Source organism: Thamnophis elegans, chromosome 8 (genome assembly GCF_009769535.1).
Source record: "Thamnophis elegans isolate rThaEle1 chromosome 8, rThaEle1.pri, whole genome shotgun sequence".
Lineage (NCBI taxonomy): Eukaryota > Metazoa > Chordata > Lepidosauria > Squamata > Colubridae > Thamnophis > Thamnophis elegans.
The window spans coordinates 39,472,168-39,493,532 of NC_045548.1; the positions used below are offsets into that span (position 1 = coordinate 39,472,168).

General features: G+C 35.5%; 1 protein-coding gene across 1 annotated transcript in view; it reads left to right on the forward strand.

The window, feature by feature from the left end:
- XKR4 (XK related 4) overlaps positions 1–21,365 on the forward strand; it is an 88,943-nt gene that overhangs the window by 55,911 nt on the left and 11,667 nt on the right. The window contains exon 2 of the mRNA XM_032223048.1: positions 9,258–9,457. Coding sequence (XP_032078939.1) covers positions 9,258–9,457 — 200 coding nt within the window. The remainder of the gene's footprint in view (positions 1–9,257; positions 9,458–21,365) is intronic.

Here is a 21,365-nt window from a genome sequence, read left to right on the forward strand (position 1 = left end):
GTTCCAACTTCTTTTACTGCCAGTTCACTCATGTCCACGCTTTGGGTGCATGCATGCTTCAGGCGCCTCAGGCACGCTTGATGCATGCTATGCATGCATGCACAGAAGTACAAAAATTGCTTTTGTGCATGCGCAGAAGCAAAAAACAAGATGGCTGGACCTATGCCGCCACCGATAGAATCGGTTTGGGCATGTTTCTGGCTGAGTTATTACCTACTCGGCTTAATTGGTCCGAATCGGTCGAAACCCACGTCTGCTAGTTCATGATTAGGGGTTCCTTCTGTAAATATTGTTGCTATTGGAAAAGTAGTGGAGGCACTGGCTAATGGAAACACATGAAGAAGTTAGTTCATGATTTGGGGTAACCCAGCTTCATCTGCTGCACAGTCACAATTTTAACGATATAATGAAATGGCTATAATAAGTCAAGTTCTTATAAGTACCAGAATGGATTGCCGCAATCAAGTGATAAAACTTCCCTTAAAGGGGAGCAATTAAAAAAAACTGCAGCTGATCTAGAATGCAGCAGTCAACATATTTAAGAGCTACTGGCCATTAATGACAGCACATAAAATTAATTTTGTGAGTCCTGCGCTAATAGTCTACTGGTTTCTGGGTACAAATTAAGGTGATGGTATTGTCCTTTAAAAACATTCATGGCTTGGCACCTGCATACTTGCAGGACTGTCTCTTCCAATCGTAATTGGTCCAACCCATTAGAATTTGTAGGGAACAATTGCTTGTACTCCCACGCTTCTAAAAAATGAGAGGAGCCATGGCTCGAAGACACCGTTTATACTTGGGTGTGGCAACATTGGTGCTTTGGAATGGCCTTTTTATAAGATCAAACTCTCTCTTCCCTTCCCTCCTTGTTGATTTTCAAGAAACTATTGAAAAGGGGATTATTTCATAGGGCTTTCTCTTAAATTAAGTATTGCATCACTTTTTCTTTTAAAAATGTTACTGTCTGAATCTTGTCTTTGTTATTTGTTTCAAATTGTGCTGTGGATGTTTCAATTCTTACTAAATAATACACTCTGGTGGCACTGGAAGTGCTAGACTGAGGCAACATAAAATTGTAATCAAATAATTAAACTAAAGCAGCAAAGTTCTTAAGCAAAATTCCTAAATAAACCTTCTTGAACATAAGTCCATCTTTTGTGACATTAAGGCCTGTCTTACCATAGAATTATCAGAAATATTGGAAAGTCTAACATGCTTATTGGTGTAACTTTTACTAATATATATTGGATTGGCTTTGTACATTTGAAAAACATTACAATGATTGTTTTTATATATTTTTATCATGCCTTTATTACTTTTATAAATAACACAAGATGGTAAATGTACCTACTACTCTTTCATTCTTGTATCACAGACCTTTGAAGAGAGCTGGGCTAAGAATTTGTGACTGGCTTAAAGTCACCCTGCCACCTTTCATTGCTTAAGGTGGGACTAAAAGCTCATAGTTTCTAACTAGCAGACCAAATTGCTAGACCATTGGTTCTCAATCGTTTCTTCACCACATACCCCCTTTAAATACCTTTTGTGGCTATGGACCACCAAGACTTAACTCAAGATTTAAATCATAACACTTCTTCAAGCCTTTGCAGACCCCTTGTGACAATATTGTGCCCTCCCCAATGGTCGGTGGATGACAGGTTAAGAACCACTGGCCTAGACCAGGGGTCAGCAACCTTAAACACTCAAAATAGCCACAAGGATCCCTAACCAGAAGACCCCCATTCAATTTTGGAGCCGACTGGAAGTCCAGTTCCCCCATAGAGTCTCCTCCTAGTGTAGCATCCTTTTTCCTCTGCCAACCAGAAGTCTGGTTCCTCCACAAGTCTCCTCCTAGTGTGTCGTCCTTTTTCTTCTACCTGTCCTAACTGAAAGCTCTATCAATTGTGGACCCGACCAGCGACAGGGAGCAGCAGCAGAGGGATGAAAGAGCCACATGTGGCTCCAGAGCCACGAGTTGCTGAAACCTGGCCTAGACTATTTCCAAAGGGCCCTATAAAAAGCTAAAGTAGTGGTTATTGCAAATTAAATGCAAATGTTTGGGGAGACTATTGTACATCTTCTGAATAAACATGTATTTGATTTAGTAAATTATTTGATTTATTTTTAACATTGTGCTTTCTTGTCTTACTTGTAAATAAATTGGTGAACATTATCTTTTTAGAAAGTAGGTTAAACTAAGCTAAAATATAATACTAACAATTAAATACACAAATTCAGGTGGCCAAATTCTGCCCTGTAAGTTAAATTTAAGGCCAGATCTCTCTGCCATGTAGTTCTTAAAATGCAAGTCTTTCTCAAGGGGGAGGAGAAGATATTTGCTTGTAAATCCAGACTTTTAAGAGCTAAGTATTAAACCCTCTGCCTAGCAGACAAATCTTTCACTAAATAGTACTCAGATGTGTTTGAACGTTCTCTTAATAGGAACAGCCTCCTGAGTGAACACAATAAATGTAAATTCCCTAGAAGGAGGATTTGCTGTTCAACAACCCACTCATCTGAACTTGTTAGGTGGGATTCTTTGAAACTAGTCTGTTACGGAAGATGTATATTTTATACAAGACTTGATGTGAAATAATCTCTGGCACCATACTGTTCTTCATGACAGAAGGTATAATATGAATTATTAAAAATAAACAAACACATGTAGGCTGATTATATAGATGATCACAGTGATTCTCAATCTCCAGGTAATTTCCTGCTTGGATTACTGACTCCTATTATTCTCTGAGGAAAGTATAAATACACAGAACCCTAGGCTACTGGATTTTACTTCCTTTTATTATAATATTCATTCATGCAATATTTATCTATTTTTCCCAGACTTGATTACTTTTATGGAAAAGTAAAATAAATTAGAAAGATATAAGAAAAGGTTTGTTGGATTAATTTTTGAGAAGATACTACAAAACATTTGCAAGGAAATTTACTGTGTACTGGCCATGTAATTCTTTGCCTTGCCATGTCTCTTTTCTGTTCTTTATTTGATTTTTATTTATAGGTCAGTTTTGTCTTGTTGGTATTCAGTAAGCCTTCATGGTGTATTAGTTTCACTGCATCTTCTTACTGACTTTTTTCAATGGCCTTTTTCTTCTTTACCCATCTGATGTACTTGCAATATTTCAGGCTCTTGATAGTAGTCTATCAACATCACTACATGGATGAAGGACATGATTCATTTCATTATTTTTGTGATCTTTCTATTCAAGTCTTTTAGTTCAGTTTCAGTTCCGGTCCACTATTCCAGCTGTATATGTAATACTGAAATTGCCCATTCGTTGCTATTTCTTCCACTGAGTTTGGCCTTTAAGACCTTCTTCACTCTTATGATATATTCACTTCTAATTTTCTTCTTGACTTCAAATGGTGAAGTTGTCAGCATAAAGAATGCCTAGGTATTTGTAGGAATTGTCTTCATTTAGACTAGGGATGTCAAACTTGATTTCATTGAGGGCTGCATCAGGATTGTATTTGACCTTGGAGGGCTGAGGTGGGCATGTCCAGGGTGGGAATTGGCCAGCTTGATGTTACTTGTGATGGGAGCACCTGTAGTGGCCCAAGAGCTCTGCCAGACAAAATGGGCTCTTGAGCTCCGTTTTCAGCTGCGACGGCCTCCTGCAATCCTTTGCCAGCAAAAACAGAGCTTGAGAGGGCTGCCCGCAGTCCTCCTGAGCTCAGTTTTCACTGGCAGAGACATCGGGGGCCAGTCCAGAGCATGCCCAACAGGCCAGATCGAAGCACCCTTTGGGCCGGATGTGGCCCCCAGGCCTTGAGTTTGACACCCCTGATCTAGACCCTCAATGTTATTTCCATAGGGCTCTTTTCACTATTTTTCCTGAGGGTCATGAGGGTGGCACGTTTGTCTAATTCAAACTCTGTTGCAATATTTTGGGTGCATACTTGGGCAGTGTTGAGCAGCGATTCTATTTCAAATGTGTTTTTCCATACAGCATCAGATCTTGCATGAAAAGGAGGTGGGATAGCCTTGAAGATGTTTTTTATGTTTGATAACCATGGCCTGACTGTTTAGTATTGTTTGCAGAGAAATCAGTGTAATGAAAAACAGCAGTGATAATAATGAATTTCCAAGAAAATTCCACTCTTATTAGTTATTCTATTCCCCCAGTTTATCACTACTGACCAGCAACCATGTCCTCCATTGTGTTATTGAACTTTGCACAAAGCTGATGTTTCTACTGATTCCTGTTATTTCTAGGCACTTGATTATCCAATCATGTAACAGGGAGTTGAATGTGTTCTTGCAATCAACCCAAGTACATTCAGGCTAGTTTTCTTTCTCTTGCAATTTGCCACAATCATCTTTTCAATTAGGAACTGATCTTTTGTTTCTCTATTAATATTATCTTGATTGTACATGCTTAAGCAACATCTCAGCTACATATGAAGCATGTTTTTTTATTTTACTTAGGATTCCATATGGTAAATTAACCATCAAAGACATCCATTTTTCTTAGATAAAAAAAATCCAAGGAATAACAGAACAGAATTGGAAGAGACCTTGAAGGTCTTTTAGTCAACACTCTGCAGGAAACCTTATACCATTTCAAACAAACCTATAGTATTTAGTTTAAAAATTCATAGGTCAATTTATCCCTGGATAGCTTACACATGAGTATATATGGTAATTTAGTTCGACATTTTGCTGTTTGTTTTCTAGATAGTCAAATGTTATATTATTCTTTGTTTCAGAATATATTCCATGCCCAATTTATTTTAAAAATCATCAAACTCCAACATATTTGAAAAAACTAAGCTTTAAAATTGCAACTTTATAATAAAATCAATGTAGATTAAATTTTACAATAGTAAACTTGATATGCTCGTGAAAGTTGGGTATCTAATAAAATATTTTTATGGCTATCCATGTTTGGAACAAAATGTTACATATCCCTAATAGGAAAACAAATGAATGTTCATAAGAAAACTTATGCTCCCCCACACTTTTATATATGGTTAAAACTGATAAGCAAACATTTCAGGGGAAAAAAAATAGTTCCATAAATGTTTGTATAAACAATAACTTCTGTTGAGCTAAAAATATAGTGAATTTTTCTGGTAACTAGGCAACAAGAAAAAAGTCACTTACCTGAATTGCAGTTTGTTTTATGTTATTTCTAAATCCTAACTATACAGATTTTTATTCTCTGTTCTTCAAAGATGGCACAAAGAGTGCCTGTTTATTGTTTAGCTAAATTGCTTAATGTATTATTTGATAGAGAAAGCAAATCAGACAATCTCTCCTTTATCTGTAATCAGTTATTAGTATTTATCCCTTATCTTTTTATAAATATATGAATATAATGTAGCAAATGGCATACTTCGGTAACTTGCATAAGTATCAGAATGTTGAAGGCATGAAATCAGCATTTTTTCTTTTATGCCAAGCAATTCAAATATTGCTCCTTTCTTATTATCTTCGTAGAGTATATATTTTATTCTTATGTGCTGCTTATTTTACACTTAACTAAAAGACAAAGTAGATTTTTCTGCCTGATATATATAATTTGATATGAAAATGGAGCAACTAAAGGAAAATGGTAAGATACCTGATATATTCAATTGACTTCTAATGTTTTCATCTCATTCCCATCGATTACTTTTCTTTCCCTTACCCACTTTAGTAATATTCCCAGCAAATCATTCAGAAGAAAGTTGTGAATCTTGATTTGAAAAGTGGGACATCTTTCATCTTCTAGAGCAGCAATGGTGAACCTTTTTTGGCTTGTGTGCCATAAGGGGGGAGCTCAGGGGGTGCGCAGGTGTGCTCACCCATAATGCAACCTGCTCTCCTCATTTTTCCATGCTTTTTTCGCCCTTCCCAGGCTCCAGAGGCTCGGAAGGGCAAAAAACGACCCTACAAGCAAACTGGATTACTTCCAGTTTGCTCATAGGGTCGGTTTAAGCTCTCCAGAGGCTTCAGGGACCTTCAGGAGGTTTCCCTGAAGCCTCCGGAGGACTAAAAAGGACCCTATGAGCAAACCGGGACTTCCGGTTTGCTTATAGGGTGGTTTTTAGTCCTCCGGAAGCTTCAAGGAAGCCTCCTGAAGGTCCCTGAAGCCTCTGGAGGGCTTAAACTGACTCTACGAGCAAACAGGAAGTGACTTCCAGTTTGCTCATAGGGTCCTTTTTAGTCATCCAGTGGCTTCAGGTCCCTGAAACCTCCGGAGGGCTTAAACTGACCCTACGAGCAAACCAGAAATCTGTTCCCAAAACTTCCGGTTTGCCCATACTGCCATTTTTTTTGTGGTCCGGAGGCTTCAGGGAAGTTCCTGAAGCCTATGGGGGGCGGGGGGCTCTTTTCACCCTCTCCAGGCTCCTATAAAGCTTCTGGAGCCTAGAGAGGGCAAAAAATGTCTTTAAAAAAGGCTGAACTGAGCTGGCCAGCACACCTATGCGTGCTGGCCAGCTGACATGGCAACGCCTCATGTGCCCTGACAAATGGCTCCATGTGCCACCTCTGGCATTCGTGCCATAGGTTCGCCATCCCAGTTCTAGAGAAATTTCAAACTTTTTCAGGCAGCAGAACTTGCCAGCTGTAGAATTTTTTAAAAGCAAAATTCTGAAATCGAATTGTAGTTCGAAGTTCGAATTGTAGAAAGTTGGCTCATTTAAAGGGGGGTGGGGTTGTACCTCTTTTTCACAGAATGCCACAAAACCTCAAAGATTCCTCAAGGCAGAGTTTGAATAACCCCCAATCTAATATATTCTGTATTTCAAACTTGACTCACTATAGAAATGCTATTTGTATATATGGAATGATTAAGGCTGCAGTCTTATGCTTCCTGATAAGACCACTCAGTACTGTAAAAGTTACAATATTAATTCAAAGTCTGTCAATCCTCACCAAATTGGAAGATTTTCAACATTCCCCTACAACCTGCTGTGTGAAACTTAAAGAAATAGTAATGGTGGTAATTTTATTAGTCATTTAGAATTGGAGGGACAATTACTTCCATTTTTAGTAGGATTTTTTTTTAATTGAATTTATTTAGTTACCTATCTGTAATTCTGAATGGCGTTCTTACTTGAAATCATGAATCTTTTCTGAAAAATTCTCCAAAGTTATATACATAAGATCACAGAGTTGAAAGGCATCATTTAGGTGAAATCAGTCCCCTGCTCAATGCAGAAATCCAAATTATGGTATAGCACCTCAGCTATATGGCTATCTAGGCTCTGCTAAAATAAGTGCAGTGATCAGCTGTATCCACTATCAAACTGTTCTTTTTTTTCTAAGTTTAAATTAAATTAAATGTTTCCTTTAAAAACCTTTTAAAATGTTCATTTGGGAATTCAATATTATTTGATGTTACATCATTTGGCTACAAATCAAATCATGCCATCCAGAGTCACCTTGTAGGGGAGATGAGCAGCATAAAAATTAATAAATAAAAATAAATTGCCAACCACTTCTGACTTATTGCTTCTGAGGGGTCATTGGTGCTCTCTCAGTTTGGTTGTTTTCTTGCAGATGTTTCATTACTCAAACTGGGAAACATCATCAGTGTTAGTGAGGAATGCAGTTTGTTCCCTATTTTATGTTCTAGTGCAGTGGTTCTCAACCTTTGGGTAGGGACCCCTTTGGGGGGTCAAACGACCCTTTCACAGAGGTCGCCTAAGACCATTGGAAAACACATATTTTCTAAAAAATATGGAAAACATAAATAATTTTATGATTGGGGTTCACCACAACATGAGGAACTGTATTAAAGGGTTGCGGCATTAGGAAGGTTAAGACACACTGTTCTAGTGGCTTGCTCTATCAGTGTTGGTGGGAGTTGTCTTAGTGATTCCTTAGTTGGCCTGTTTAGGCATATCTTGATTAGCATATTGTTTGCTTCTTGATTGTTGTGTCTAATGTTAATGTTGGTGTTAATCTCTGTTCATCTGGCTGTTGCTAGTTCATGAGAACATATTTGGGCCTTTTTTGTTCTCTTTTTGACTAGTTAATATTTGATTGTTTCTTTTGCATAATATGTTGTTTGTGTCTATGTTTCTTTAGAAGACCAATTTGTCAGACTGTCAGGCTTCCAAGAATTTCCTAGTCTTGCCATGGTCTAGAAGGGTCACAATTTCCAAGTTGAAACTATGTTTAAGTCTGTTCATGTGTTGTGAAATTAAGTAATCATGACTACTAATTGGTTTCATGGATGTGCTCTGCTAGTCTTCCACTTGTTTGTCCTGTCTTAATTCCAGTGTAATTCTTACACTGTATGTTGTAGATAACTCCTGTTTTGTTTTGTTTTTTACAGTTGCTGTGTCTTTTGATTTACTTAGAATGTTTTGGAGGGCTTTAATTGGTATTTGTAGTATGTTGATGTCATGTGCTTGCAATAGTTTGTTGGTGGTTTCTGAAATGTTTTAGATGTGTGGCAGTGTTATCCTTTTCACAGCTTGTGTTGGTTGTCCTTTATTGAGTTCAGTGGTCAGGCACTTTTTGATAAAATTGCATGGATATCCATTGTGTTGGAAGATTTGTATAGATTATTTCTTTCTTCTTTCAGATATTCAGAGTTGCTGCACTGTGTTTGTACTCATCTAAATAGTGTTCTTCTACAGCTTCTCTTGTGGGATTGTGGGTTGTTACTTTGCTAGTGCAGCTCTTGGTTGGGGTGGGTGACTTTTCGATAAACTTGTGTTTCTAGTTTGCTATTGCAGTCTCTGTTGATAAGGATATTCAAGAAGGTAATATATTGTTGTTTTCTACTTCTCTTAATAGCACTACAATGACTAACACTGTTTAAGCTCGCATTTGTTTAATCATACAGTACAATAATACAATAGCAGAGTTGGAAGGGACCTTGGAGGTCTTCTAGTCCAACCCCCTGCCTAGGCAGGAAACCCTATACTGTTTCAGACAAATGGCTATCCAACATCTTCTTAAAGACTTCTTAATCAATCCACTTTTTTGACTTATTATCTGCTTCAGTGCTCAGTGCTTCCTTCTGGACGTTCACAAAGATGGTTGGGAACAAAAACGTCAAGGCCACAACCATGCAATGGAAGTCATTCCTTTTTTCACATGGATCATGTGAAAAAAGAGGCAGGGCTACCATCTCAACTATATATATAACAATAGATGTAGTTAATGTATTCTGTTTAATAAATATATTTTAATCAGTTCTATTTATTATATCTGCAGAAATGTAGAGTATTAAATTATAATATTTACACTATATTACAATTTTAGCCTTATTCTTAAACTTTTTTTCTAGATATTTCCATACTATATATTTGGGCATTCGGAGTAGACAGAGTGCAGAGAATGACAGGTGGCGTTTTTATTGGAAAATGGTCTATGAGTATGCAGATGTGAGTATGCTGCATTTGCTTGCTACATTTCTGGAAAGTGCCCCACAATTGGTCCTCCAACTCTGCATTGTTGTACAGACACGTACCCTTCAGGCCCTTCAAGGTAAGGATTTCCCTGTTACTTTTTTCTAGATGTATATCTATGCGTATAAAAACCTGGATTAGCTTCACAGTTTAATTTCACGGGCAATAACATTGCTTCATCATATTGCAATCAAATTAAAGAACTTTAGACTACTTTTCAGAAATAAAGTTGCATCAGATTTCTACAAGACTAGACAGAATATATATGACTTTAACATATTTACAGATCTAACTATCTTCTGTTCAAACTCTAAAACATAAATGAGCCATCTATAGTTCATAAGCCATCTGCAACCCCATAAATTTTTGGAAGAGCAAAGTTGGCATGTCTTCTCTCTCTTCTCTCTTCCCTCTCTCCCTCTCTCTCTCTCCCCCTCCCTCTGTCCCTCCCTTTTTCTCTATAGATATAGAGACATAGATAAACAGAGTTCTGAAAATAGAGTTCTCACAACAATCCCTGCTAATACTATTACTCAAACAAATAAATTGGTATACACTACAAATGCTGTATTCGATGATAAGTATTCTAAATTAATTAAATATTTCAAACCCCAAGTCCTTTCTTTCCAAGGAGGCAGGTATGTAAAATATGTATTCATCTCTTAACTCCTCAAAATACAAACAACTACGATATAGGATAATGGCACAAACTGTCAAGTTGGAATTTGTACAGACATCATAGCCATGCAGTAACAATGAACATCAAGCAAATAGCAGTAATACAGAAACTTTGTAATTCAGCCATGCATACGTATCAACTGATTTTTTTCAATTTGATAAGAGGAAGGATTTATAATCAATTTTGAGGGAAATCAGTTTTTTGATAAAGTGATGATTATTTTCTCTTCCAAGTTACTCTTTGAATGATAATGTTTCATTAGAAAAGCAAGCCAACTGTTCACAGAGGCTCCATTTGCATTTTTATGTACATAATACACAGGAACATTCTAATACATGTGCATAAGTGAAAGAAGACATTCCACCCACCACCTATTTGCATAGAATAGTGTTTGAAATCAGACTTGACATTTGAGATGTTCTGATTTTAAGAACTGTATCTTGAGAGGGTGGCCTTTGATTAGAATAAGTAGACAATTTTACATGTGTGAATATCTAATTGTGTATAAGTTTGTATTCTATTGCTAAATCTTGCCTTTAATGGTTAATCTGATAATGTCAATGATTTTTCTCTATATATAATACTTTGCATGCACATTAGAAAGCATAAATAAATGGAGTACTGTTTCTTAAATCATATATTCTGCTGTTGGATCAATTAAGAAATAGAAATTCATTCTAGCATTTTAGAATGCTTTAGCAGACATCATACAATGAAAAAAAATTTTGTAGTCATGATACTTCTATCAAAGGAAAATTCATTTCCTTTGTTTTAATGCTTTATATTATTTTGTACCTTATTACCTTTAAAATCTGTGTTATCTTTTTACAAATGAATATAATTAAATATATGCTGGTGCCACAAAATATACCTTTGTAAAATAAAAGATTGATATGTGAGATATATATCAGTTACTGATTTTTACTATTTTTAAAACCAAGTTACTTTTAAGTATTGATTTCTTCATTTGTTATTGTGCCATGCTATGTTGGAACACTTTCATTTTTTCTAACTTATAGAATTTATGCAATGGGGCTCAGAAAACTACCTGTCAATTTACTACCAGAATGGTCCTCTGAAAACAAGATGGGACCAAATTTGGATTGGAGAAGAAAACAAAGTTTGAGTTTGAAAAATGGCTAGATCAGCTCAAGGGCTCCAGAAAAGAAATAACCAGGAAACAATTTCCCAGTGGATCTCTATGGAGGAATAGTTAGATAGTTGTCCAGAAAGTTGCTCACAGTTCCATCCCAAGCACCCTTACTCCCAACTACATGATCCAGACTAGGAGCTCAGCATTTGCAGCCTACCCTGCACTTCCCTTGCATGTATACACCCAAGCACATTCAGATGCTCCAAGAGAGGAAAGCAAAAGCACACCTAAAGGTATTATATCCATGCATCAGCTGATTAGATTCTCATAGACACACAAACAACAGATGTGCAAACAGCCTGATTAGTTTATGGTGAGAAAGTATATGCAAATCAAGATGCAACATGTTACATAGTTACAAAGAAGAACATTCAGATGTTTTTATCATAGGAATCCAATGTGAACTGTAATGATCAAACTGTAATGAAATGTACATTAAAATGCCACAACCAAATCCTGGCCTTTCCTATTTCTGCCCTGATATTGTACACAAATATTTGAATCTCGTGGTTTAAGTCTGATGTCACAAAACACACATTTCATTTGTCTCCTGTTCCATGACTCTTAAGGTTGATAAAAGGTTTGAAAAGTATTTAAAAAAACCTAGCTGCATATTTTCCGTACTTTGTCTTCTGTTCAATTGTGTCCAATTCTTTTAAGACTGCCTGGACAAGTCCCTGCAGTTTTATTAACAAGATTTTTTTAAAGGAATGGTTTGTCATTGCTTCCCTTCTGGGGCTCAAAGGGAGTGCCTTGCTCAAGATCAATCAGCTGACTTTATGCTCAGGTGGGAATAGAAAGCCGGGTCTCTTCTTTCTGGACTGATACCTTAACCATTACATCAAACTGGCTACACTTATTCTATTTCATTTTGGGAAAGGTGGGCAGAGGAATTATGTCATGTCTATTGACATTTTTTTCCAAGTTTTTAATCTCAATTTTAGACATGAACTACCCTACCTGCAGATTTTCAATAAATGGCAGACAAATCTTACACAGGTGATTTTCTATAGATAATAATGAAGTAACTCTTTTCTTCTCTATTAATTATCAAATTAAAACTGATATTTTTATTACACTCCAATAATCAAAAATAATAGTTAAAATTGGACAGATACCACATTACTGGATGGCAAAGAGTAAATTGTGGAGAGGAACATCTTTGTCAAAAGCTTCTGATGGTTGGCCCCCCAAAACTGGGAGTTGCAGAGTTGATGCAAAATGAATCTTTGAAGCCAAAGATCATTCTTCTCCTGATGGTTCACCATAATGGTCGTTCACTATATCTGATTGGTGTCTGCATAACCAGTATCTCCCCTACTGACTTACATAGGATGGAGAACTCCTAGTATTAAAGAACTACCGGGCTGCTAAACTCCTGGTTTCACTTTCTTTCCTCATCAACCAACCTGGGAATGATAATAGTCCACTATTTTGATAGTCTCTTGCTCCCCTTAGATGCAGATAAATCTTCTTTCTTCCTAAACACTCACAACTCAAGAAGTTGCTTTGGGTTGCATACTATGTTTTTACCGTATCAAATCAATTTTAAGGGATGAAAGAGTTTACATTTCCTCAGAACAATAGATTAGATTAACATACAGTGGAACTTCTCTTGTTAGAAGATCAAGCTGTCTAAATCCATTTTGGATAATTCACAACTGCATGGCCTTTAACTTAGCATAGTAACTATTGTTAACAGATTAATTAAAATTTTAGAAACATACTCAAGGGTTACTAGCATTGTTTAATGCTTTAGGCATTGAAGTAAGACTGGGGAAACTCACATACAAGTCCCTGTTAAGCCACAGAAACTCATGGATAGTCAATCACTATCTCTCAAGAGTTGTTTTGTGGGAGGAAAAGTAATGCAATAAATGTGACCCTGAACCCACAAAAAACAAATAGGATGTAAAGGTAACAAATTAAATTGGTAAAGATGCATAATATCCTGACATGAATACATAAATAGAAGGAAAAAGAATATACATTTACATTTCTAGGGAAGTTAAGCAATAGACATTTTTAAACTAACTTTTAACTGACAAGTGTTGGGATTTTGTTTTATCCTTTAGAAAGGGCAATCTTTTACTCAAGAATAGAACATAATGACAATTCACTGTAGCTCTTCAGATAATATAATATTTAAGAGGCTGAAACACTATAGAACTGTATAAATGAAGCTTAATTTTTCACAGCTGTGCCCTGTTGCAGCAGATTTTATTTTTAAATACCAAAGCAATGCCTTCTCATTTTCTTTTTTTCTAAATGCAGCCTCAGAAGAAAAGGCCAATTGCTATGCCAATTATTCAGTGATCAATGCACATCCTTTTCAATGTTTTCAGAGGATTGTGTCATTAGAATTATTATTCAGCAACTTTTTTCTTCTGTTGAGAAGACTAGTCATCAAAAATATATTCTGTGTCAGAGCCCCAGAATCTAATTTATTTTACATAAACACATTTATGAAACAATGAATATCAGTTAGATCCTTTAAAATGAAGAGAACACTATCATGTTATATTTTACTTGGCAGAATAAAGCATACAGTTCAACATTCAAGCACTCCTTTCTCCATTCAGCTCTACATCTGAAGATGCAATGAACAGCCAATTTCATTGAGGCCTTAATTTTTTTTAAATAATTTCTAAAATCAAACAGGGATGAGATTGAGCAAAGTCACCTTTTTATACAGTAAATTTCTAAGTATTTAGTGCTTTCTCAAACCATGTTGTCTGGTGAGATCTACAAGAGATGGTTTTCTGGAATACTGCCATCTACAAAGGATTGAGTAGATAAGGTTGACCTTTCCCTATGATAGCATCCCTTTTTCAGGAAACTTGCCCTGACTATCCAAATCTTACCCATATTATTACACTTCTAGACTATAAATACATGGTACTTTAGAAGAATAGTTGGGTGTATATTATGCTTTTGATGATCCTTTCTTTCGTTTTGAAGTTCATTATATTTTTAATTTAATGTACTATTTATTTGTGTATATAAGTTGCTCACAGCCTTTGGCAATTGAGTGACATAAAGATATATTTAGTGCAGTAGATAACATCTATGTATAATAATGAATATCTTTCTCATTAAATAGTGAGTTTTTCTATATGTGATTTGAGTTGCCACAAGTTCAATCCATTGAATTTAGCCATTACAGGAAATTCATTACCACTAAATCCCTAGGAATCTCTTGTTCAGTTTCTACTTAAAAACATTCAACAAAGGACACTCTTACTTACTTATTTATTTATTTAACAAATTTATATGGTCACCAAATTCACATACATTGACTCTATCATCTCCTGCCATAGTGTTTTCATTGCTGAACAGCTGTTACTGTGAGGAAACATTTCCTAATATTCAGCCAAAATCTCTTTCCTCTGAAAGAATTCTACCATTTTGCTTCATTTCCATGATAGCTATTCAGATATTAGAAGACTTCTATCGTTTCTGTCCACTGTCTTTCATTCTGTAAGATGAAAATATTCAGTACCTCCAACTCTCTCTCAAAAGTTTCTTTTATACACTCCTTTTTTCTTGGTTGGTCTCCTTTTTGACATACTCCAATTTGTAAATACCCATCCTAAAATGTGACACCAGAACTTAGGCAATATTCTAGGTGTTGCCTGCTCAATCATAACACAAAGGAATAATGAATCTTGATCTTGACATTATAATGTGAATGATTCGGTCTAACATTGCCCTTGGCTTTTCTGCAGCTGCATTATACTGTTGGCTCATGTTCATCTTATGATCAAGAGTCTCAGATAATTTTTTTCACTAATCTGCATTCATGCCTATTGTTTCTACTATCCACATGCAGGATATGTATTTGTCCCTGTTGAAATTTATCTTGTTTTTTTTTTACATTTTTCTGCTTTATAGCTCAATGTTGAGTGATGTACATTTACTGGGAATGGCAGAGTGCTTTGTATCCATCTAATGGCAGCATAGGCCAATCCATAATTTGTCATATTCTAATGGGGTATTCTAATAGAATCCCATGGAATAATTTGTTGAATGCTTTGCTGAACTTGAGGCACCATAGTCATCATTTTTCCATAGCAAGGTCAATTGGTCATTCTATGCAAAAGATCAAATTGGCTTGACATGATTTTTTCTACATAAGGCCATACTGGCTCCTGCCACTCTTTTACACCCATCCTTACTATTTACTAACCTGCTTCAGAGTTTGCATGGTATTGAAATCAAGCTCATCATCTGCAATAACTTGATCTTCTTGTTCCCCTTATTGGCTATAGGAATAACATTTATTTTTCTCCCAAGTTCTGGCATTATGCCCATTCTACTTGATTTCTCAAAGATTACAGAAAGAGGCTCCAAGAAAATAACTATAAGTTATTTCACAACTCTTGGATGCTGGCCCGGAGTCGTAATACATGATAGGCAGATAATATATGATACCTGATTTCCTAAATTTGTATTCTACTTCTTTCTTTTTTCAGTGTTTTAAGCTTAGGTTCATCCAAACACAATTACCTGTGAGAGAAAACACCAAAGCAAAGTAGAAATTAACAAATCTCTGCCTTCTTCCCAAAATAATGGTATCATCTTAAAATCCACTCCTACCAGTTGGCTCATACCTTTCTTCCTTTATCCCTTCTTTTTCTTTTTATCTAGCCAAAAAAAAAACTCTTTTTATTACTGTTGGTCTTCCTTGAAAGCCTAGGTGGCCTAAGTAAATCTCCTTGTCTCTTCTGCATATGAAGCACTCAACAATGCAATGAGGATTCATTGGATACATTGGTTTTTCAACCAATGTTTAAGTAGTTAATCTATTCTATTACTACTTTGTCTCTTTCCCAAATATCTTGTAATGCCCAAGAAGGCATTATCCAAATCTTAGGATAACCTTATCAACCTTCACAATAATATTTTGTTATTTTCCCTTTCTTATATTTATATCCAAATATTCTTGATTTCATACTTAGATTTTTGGATTTCCATACTAGTGTATCCATAGTATTCCTTTTATGTTGTCATTTGAATAAATTTTGTCTTTCAATTGCAACATTCATTAGTTTTATCCCAATATACTAGTAATTTTTGCTAAATTGCAGTTGATATCCTGCATTCAGTCTTGTCCTTTCTCATGTTTTTCCCCATAGTCTATGCATTTGTACAAAGAGATTGAATTCTTGGATCATATAATTTGATCTATCTTTCCTGTGTTTACATGCCCATGGTTGGATGTCTCTACACTGTGTACACCTCTTCTCATCCTATTTTTTATATTTGGTGCCATTTTCTACATTCTTTTCTTCCTTACACAAAAGGTTCAGAATCATCCGAACATATTTTTCCAGTTGTCATGAGAGGCAGCCTATCTCGTGCCAGCAGTCCCTCATCTTGAATCTTTGCCTAGAGTTGATAGGTATCCTCTTATTTTTTTTTTGGGGGGGGGGTGTATTTTGACTTGTACTCCTAGCAGTACAATACTATTGATAGATTGAACTGTTCTTTTCTTTTGTATAAAGATAGATGCAAAAATGAATTAAGCAGTTCAACTTTCTTCCTTCTACCCATCAACTCTTTGCCATCCCATTAATGGAATGATCATTTCCCTGATCTTTTTGCTTGCTTTTTATATGTTGAAAGAAACTTTTTAAAATTATTTTTGGCATTTGTTGCATCCAAACTGCTTCATTGACACCATCGGTGTAGTCTGTTGTTTAATGCCATTATTTTATTGTTGTTGTTGTTATTATTACTATTATTTCTTCCTATAGTTCAGCTTTCAACAGGAAGGAGAGAAATGTACATGTGCTAAATGTTCTACAGATACTGTAAGTGCTTTCAAACCTGCCTTTTCACTCCTGCCCAATTCTTTATAGTCCCTTGCAGTATCTTCCAGGCTATATCTATCATTTATTTCCACATGGATGAACAGAAAGGGATATCTGTCAATAGGTTTAAACTATCTTCGGAATCTCTCTGCATCACATTATAAAGTATTTTCCCCAGAAAGGCTTCTCTAGAAAGGCTTCTCTTGAAAGGCTGTCTGGATGATGGATTACTATTTGAATTCCTCTCAGGGGTTCTCTAATCAGCCTCACCCACTTCTTCAATGCAAAGGCAAGAATCCCTTCCTTCCAGAAGGATTCTTTGAAGTGGAATCTTCTTCCTTGGTCACTGGGTCTGTACCAGATGCTTTTTTATCCAGAGATCCATAAACTTCTTCAAACTATTGTCTTCAAGATGCTGCTTTATTCCTTGATGCCCTTGGAAAACTGTTCCAAAAGACAATTAGGGAATATTTGTAAGGGTGGTAAGTTAGAACTGGTTTTCTCATTTAATAACTGATTTTAGAGGTTGTTTGGCTTAAAATATACATACATTTCTTAATGCCATGTCTCTCTCTCTCTCTATTAATGAGATCCACCTTCAAAAACATTATGTCTTCTGGGACAGTATGTATTGCCAACAATAAGAGTATGACGTGCCAGTACAAAGGAACCATCTAGTTTTCTTAGATTTAATTTTCAAGTAACATAGACCTGATAAAAGGGGGTTCCATTTATATATTAAGGGAATCAGTGCAGCTTTGTTTCATATTCAAATACCAATATATTGAGAAATTGAAGATTCCTTTAATGCAGTACAAAAGCATAAAAAGTACTCAGCTGTGAGCAGATGTTGAGTCCTAATGTGATTAAATTGTGTAGCTAATACCTGTAATTTTTGCTGCCCAAGGAATGTACATGAAAAACAAATATAATAAACTGTCTAGCTCTTCTCTTTCAAATAGCAGAACTATCCAAACCTTGTTCTACAGTATGAATAACTTGAACAACTTTCTCTCTTGAATTGGAGCCAGAAGCCAACTGGTAGCCATAAAAGCCTCCTTAATTTACATGAGCAAATTTTGCCAACTGTTTGTTATTGCATACTGGACCTGATAAAGCTTCCAAGTGGTTTTCAAGAACAGCCCGATATAGAGCAAACTGCAGTAGTTGATATACAAGATAATAATAATAAGACATAAGATTGATAACATTCAAGATAAGCCTCTTTAAGTTACATTCAGATTCCGATTCCAAATCTTTTAGTTGCCAATGTTACTCTGCTTTTTTCTGTTCTGTAAGAAACAATTTTGTTTTCCATTTACATTCTATTTTTATTTTTAAAAGTGATTTGTCTCTGCAACAAAGATCCAACAGAACAAAGGAAAGAGTTTGGTCCTTTCTTTGAAAATGCGGTTTTAATTTTATTTTCACTAGGATTTTGCACCATAATAAAGGCTAGGAAGAAAATGTCATTAAAGATTTTTGAGCCATATGCAGCCATATTCTTTACATCTCTGTGCACCTGCTGAAGATGATGTCTTTAACAGAGTGGCATTGCTTCAGATGCCTATTATGTAAGCGAATGGAGAAAAATCTTTATTGGCTCTCCATTCATTGGCTCCAGATGGGAGTGCAGAGGACATATAATGGAAAGAACTGAACTGTTATCAAAACATTTGTTAGCTTAAAAATCTAAGAAATGACAGCCAGAACCTTACAATGCAAAGCTGATTGCAGACAACAAGCTCCACTAAGTGCTGCCAAGAGTATGGGGTTGTCAGCATTTTAATTCCTAGTTTGTGTTCAATCACATCTAACATCTGTTTGTTTGGGATGTTTAGAAATGTCTTCTTAATAGAGATGAAGGAAACAGAGGGTCTGAAGCTTAGACTTCTATATTTTAATCTCATACATTGAGAGGAAAAGGAAGGAGGAAATTAAAACTTTTGTTCCTGCATCATCTCCCCCACCACCACCACCATCAGGCTGTATATCATTCATACTAAAATCATGTCATCCAAAGAGGACAGCTAAAATAGCTAAGCAAAGGAGAAACTTGATATTATACTTATGATATGCAATAAATCAATAAGAAATTACATCTGCAAAAATGACAAATATGTTCTTCAAGAGCAAAACTGATGATGATAGATAATGTATAACTTATTATGTATAACTGATACATAATGTCGATAAATGTCAGATATTTCTGACCATATTGAATATATTAAATCTGCAAGACTAACCTCTGTCTGTATCTGTGTGTGTTTGTTGGGGGGAGGGGAAGTAGTATTTGTATGCTCTTTCAATATACCCTGTTGTAATTTGTTCTCTAACCTAGCTAACCTATATTTCTAGCTGTTTTTCATAGTGCATGAAGCGATGAGCACCAGTTTGTGAAGAGACATCTGCCCGTTTTATCCACTTGATCTTTGCTTAGCTAATTACATTATTCATCATAAAATTTCAGAGATCTTCATTTAGTCATTGCACATGAGTATATTTGTAATCTGAAAGTACCCAAAAATGTTCCAAGAGAAGCCACAATATCAGATTGCTCCTGATGTTTCAATTAAATGAGTTAAACGGCATGTTATGAGATATAGCTTCTAGGAAGGAAATTTAAGGAATATAGCAGGTGAGATAGGGTCAAATTTAGAAGATATTCTCCTACTGTGACTTCATCCAAGTCGAGAGCTTTCTAGGCTTCTGATTTCTGCTTTGAGTTCCTGTTTTCTCTTTATATGATTCATAGTTTTTACAGAGAAATGAGGGCATTTCTAACTTCTGAATGAAATCTTTATCAGCCTCAATGTCACCCTAAATATCTGGCTATGAAGCAAAGCCCATCCATTGGGAACAACTCTCCAAATAAAATGCTTAACTGTAGCAATCTTTTTCCCCTAAAGAATTTCTCATTCATATTAGGGATAGGAGTGATTATATTTTGGGGTATTTATGCTATGATAGAAGTCCTGCTAATTTTCTTGATTTAATCTGATTTACATATATATTGAAGAGACCCACGTTGGTGTACTAGTTAAGACACCAGATTGGAAATCAGGAGACTGAATTTTAGTCTTGCCTTAGCCGTGTAGCCAGCTGGGTAACTTTGGACCCATCACTCTCTCTGTTTCAGGAAGAACAGCAAGCCACTTCCAAAAATTTCATCCACGAAAACTTCAGAAAGCAGTTGCCACAAGTCAAAATTGACTTGAAACACTAATTGTGGTGGTGCTGCTGGTGGTATATTGAATCACACAAGCAAGTAGAATTCAAGTGGAAACATGGCTTCTTATCCAGAATATTATTTATTCCATAAATAATGTAGCAAATAATAATACTGTCTTTATTTTTACTCTATTGTAAATAACTATATTTGGTGAATTCTTGATGTCTCTGTACATATATAAAAGCTGGCACTAAATTATTTTTAAAAATGAGATGTGATGTAACGGTTGACATTACGCGTTACAGAGTACTAGGAAAAGCAGCCAAATGACTCACTAGATATATATTTTAAAATTCCAATATATAGAAATGGAATTTAAGGAGAGAAAAATTATAAAATGGTTGCATGGCTTTTTACAGTAATTTGGCATATCTGCTAAATATCATTCATTGTTTTATGAACAACTAACATCTCTAGTTGGCAGTCTTATAATGTAATGAAATATGGGTTCAAGTAAAGTGGGAGAATCATGCACAAAATAGAAAGTGTTACATTCCGTATCTTGAGAATTAAACTGGATTATTTTAGGCAGATTATATTTTGCACAATCATCCCACCATCCAAATGGCTATTTCACAAAAAAGACTGTATTAAATGTTAATACACAAGATCATTATCATGGTGTCTTTATATTAGTCAAATTGAATATTTTAATTTGTGCCATATACAGAAAGGTCTTTTGTTATGAGATAAAAATCACTTTAAAACCTATCTTAAATGTTAAAAAATAATGTGAAATGTTCTATTTTTTTTAAGTCCAACATTTCACTTCTTTTTAACTGTTCTTATCTATCATTAACATAATACATTATCTTAGTGCCTGGTGGCCAGAATACAGAATTGTTATAACTTTACCTTTACACGTTATGACACTTCTTTCTAACATATGGTGAGAATTGAATATTTTAATACTGAATCATTGTCACTCTGACTTATATATATTCTCATTAGCACCCAAAACTATGTTACTACGTGAATTAGCTGCTGGTAATGTTACAAAGTGAGAAATCAGTTTTAGCTTTAGTATAGCACCTGTATCACATTAAGTATTCTACATCAGCTTTATCTAATGTATGTTAAAATGTGAATTGACCTAATTGTATTTAT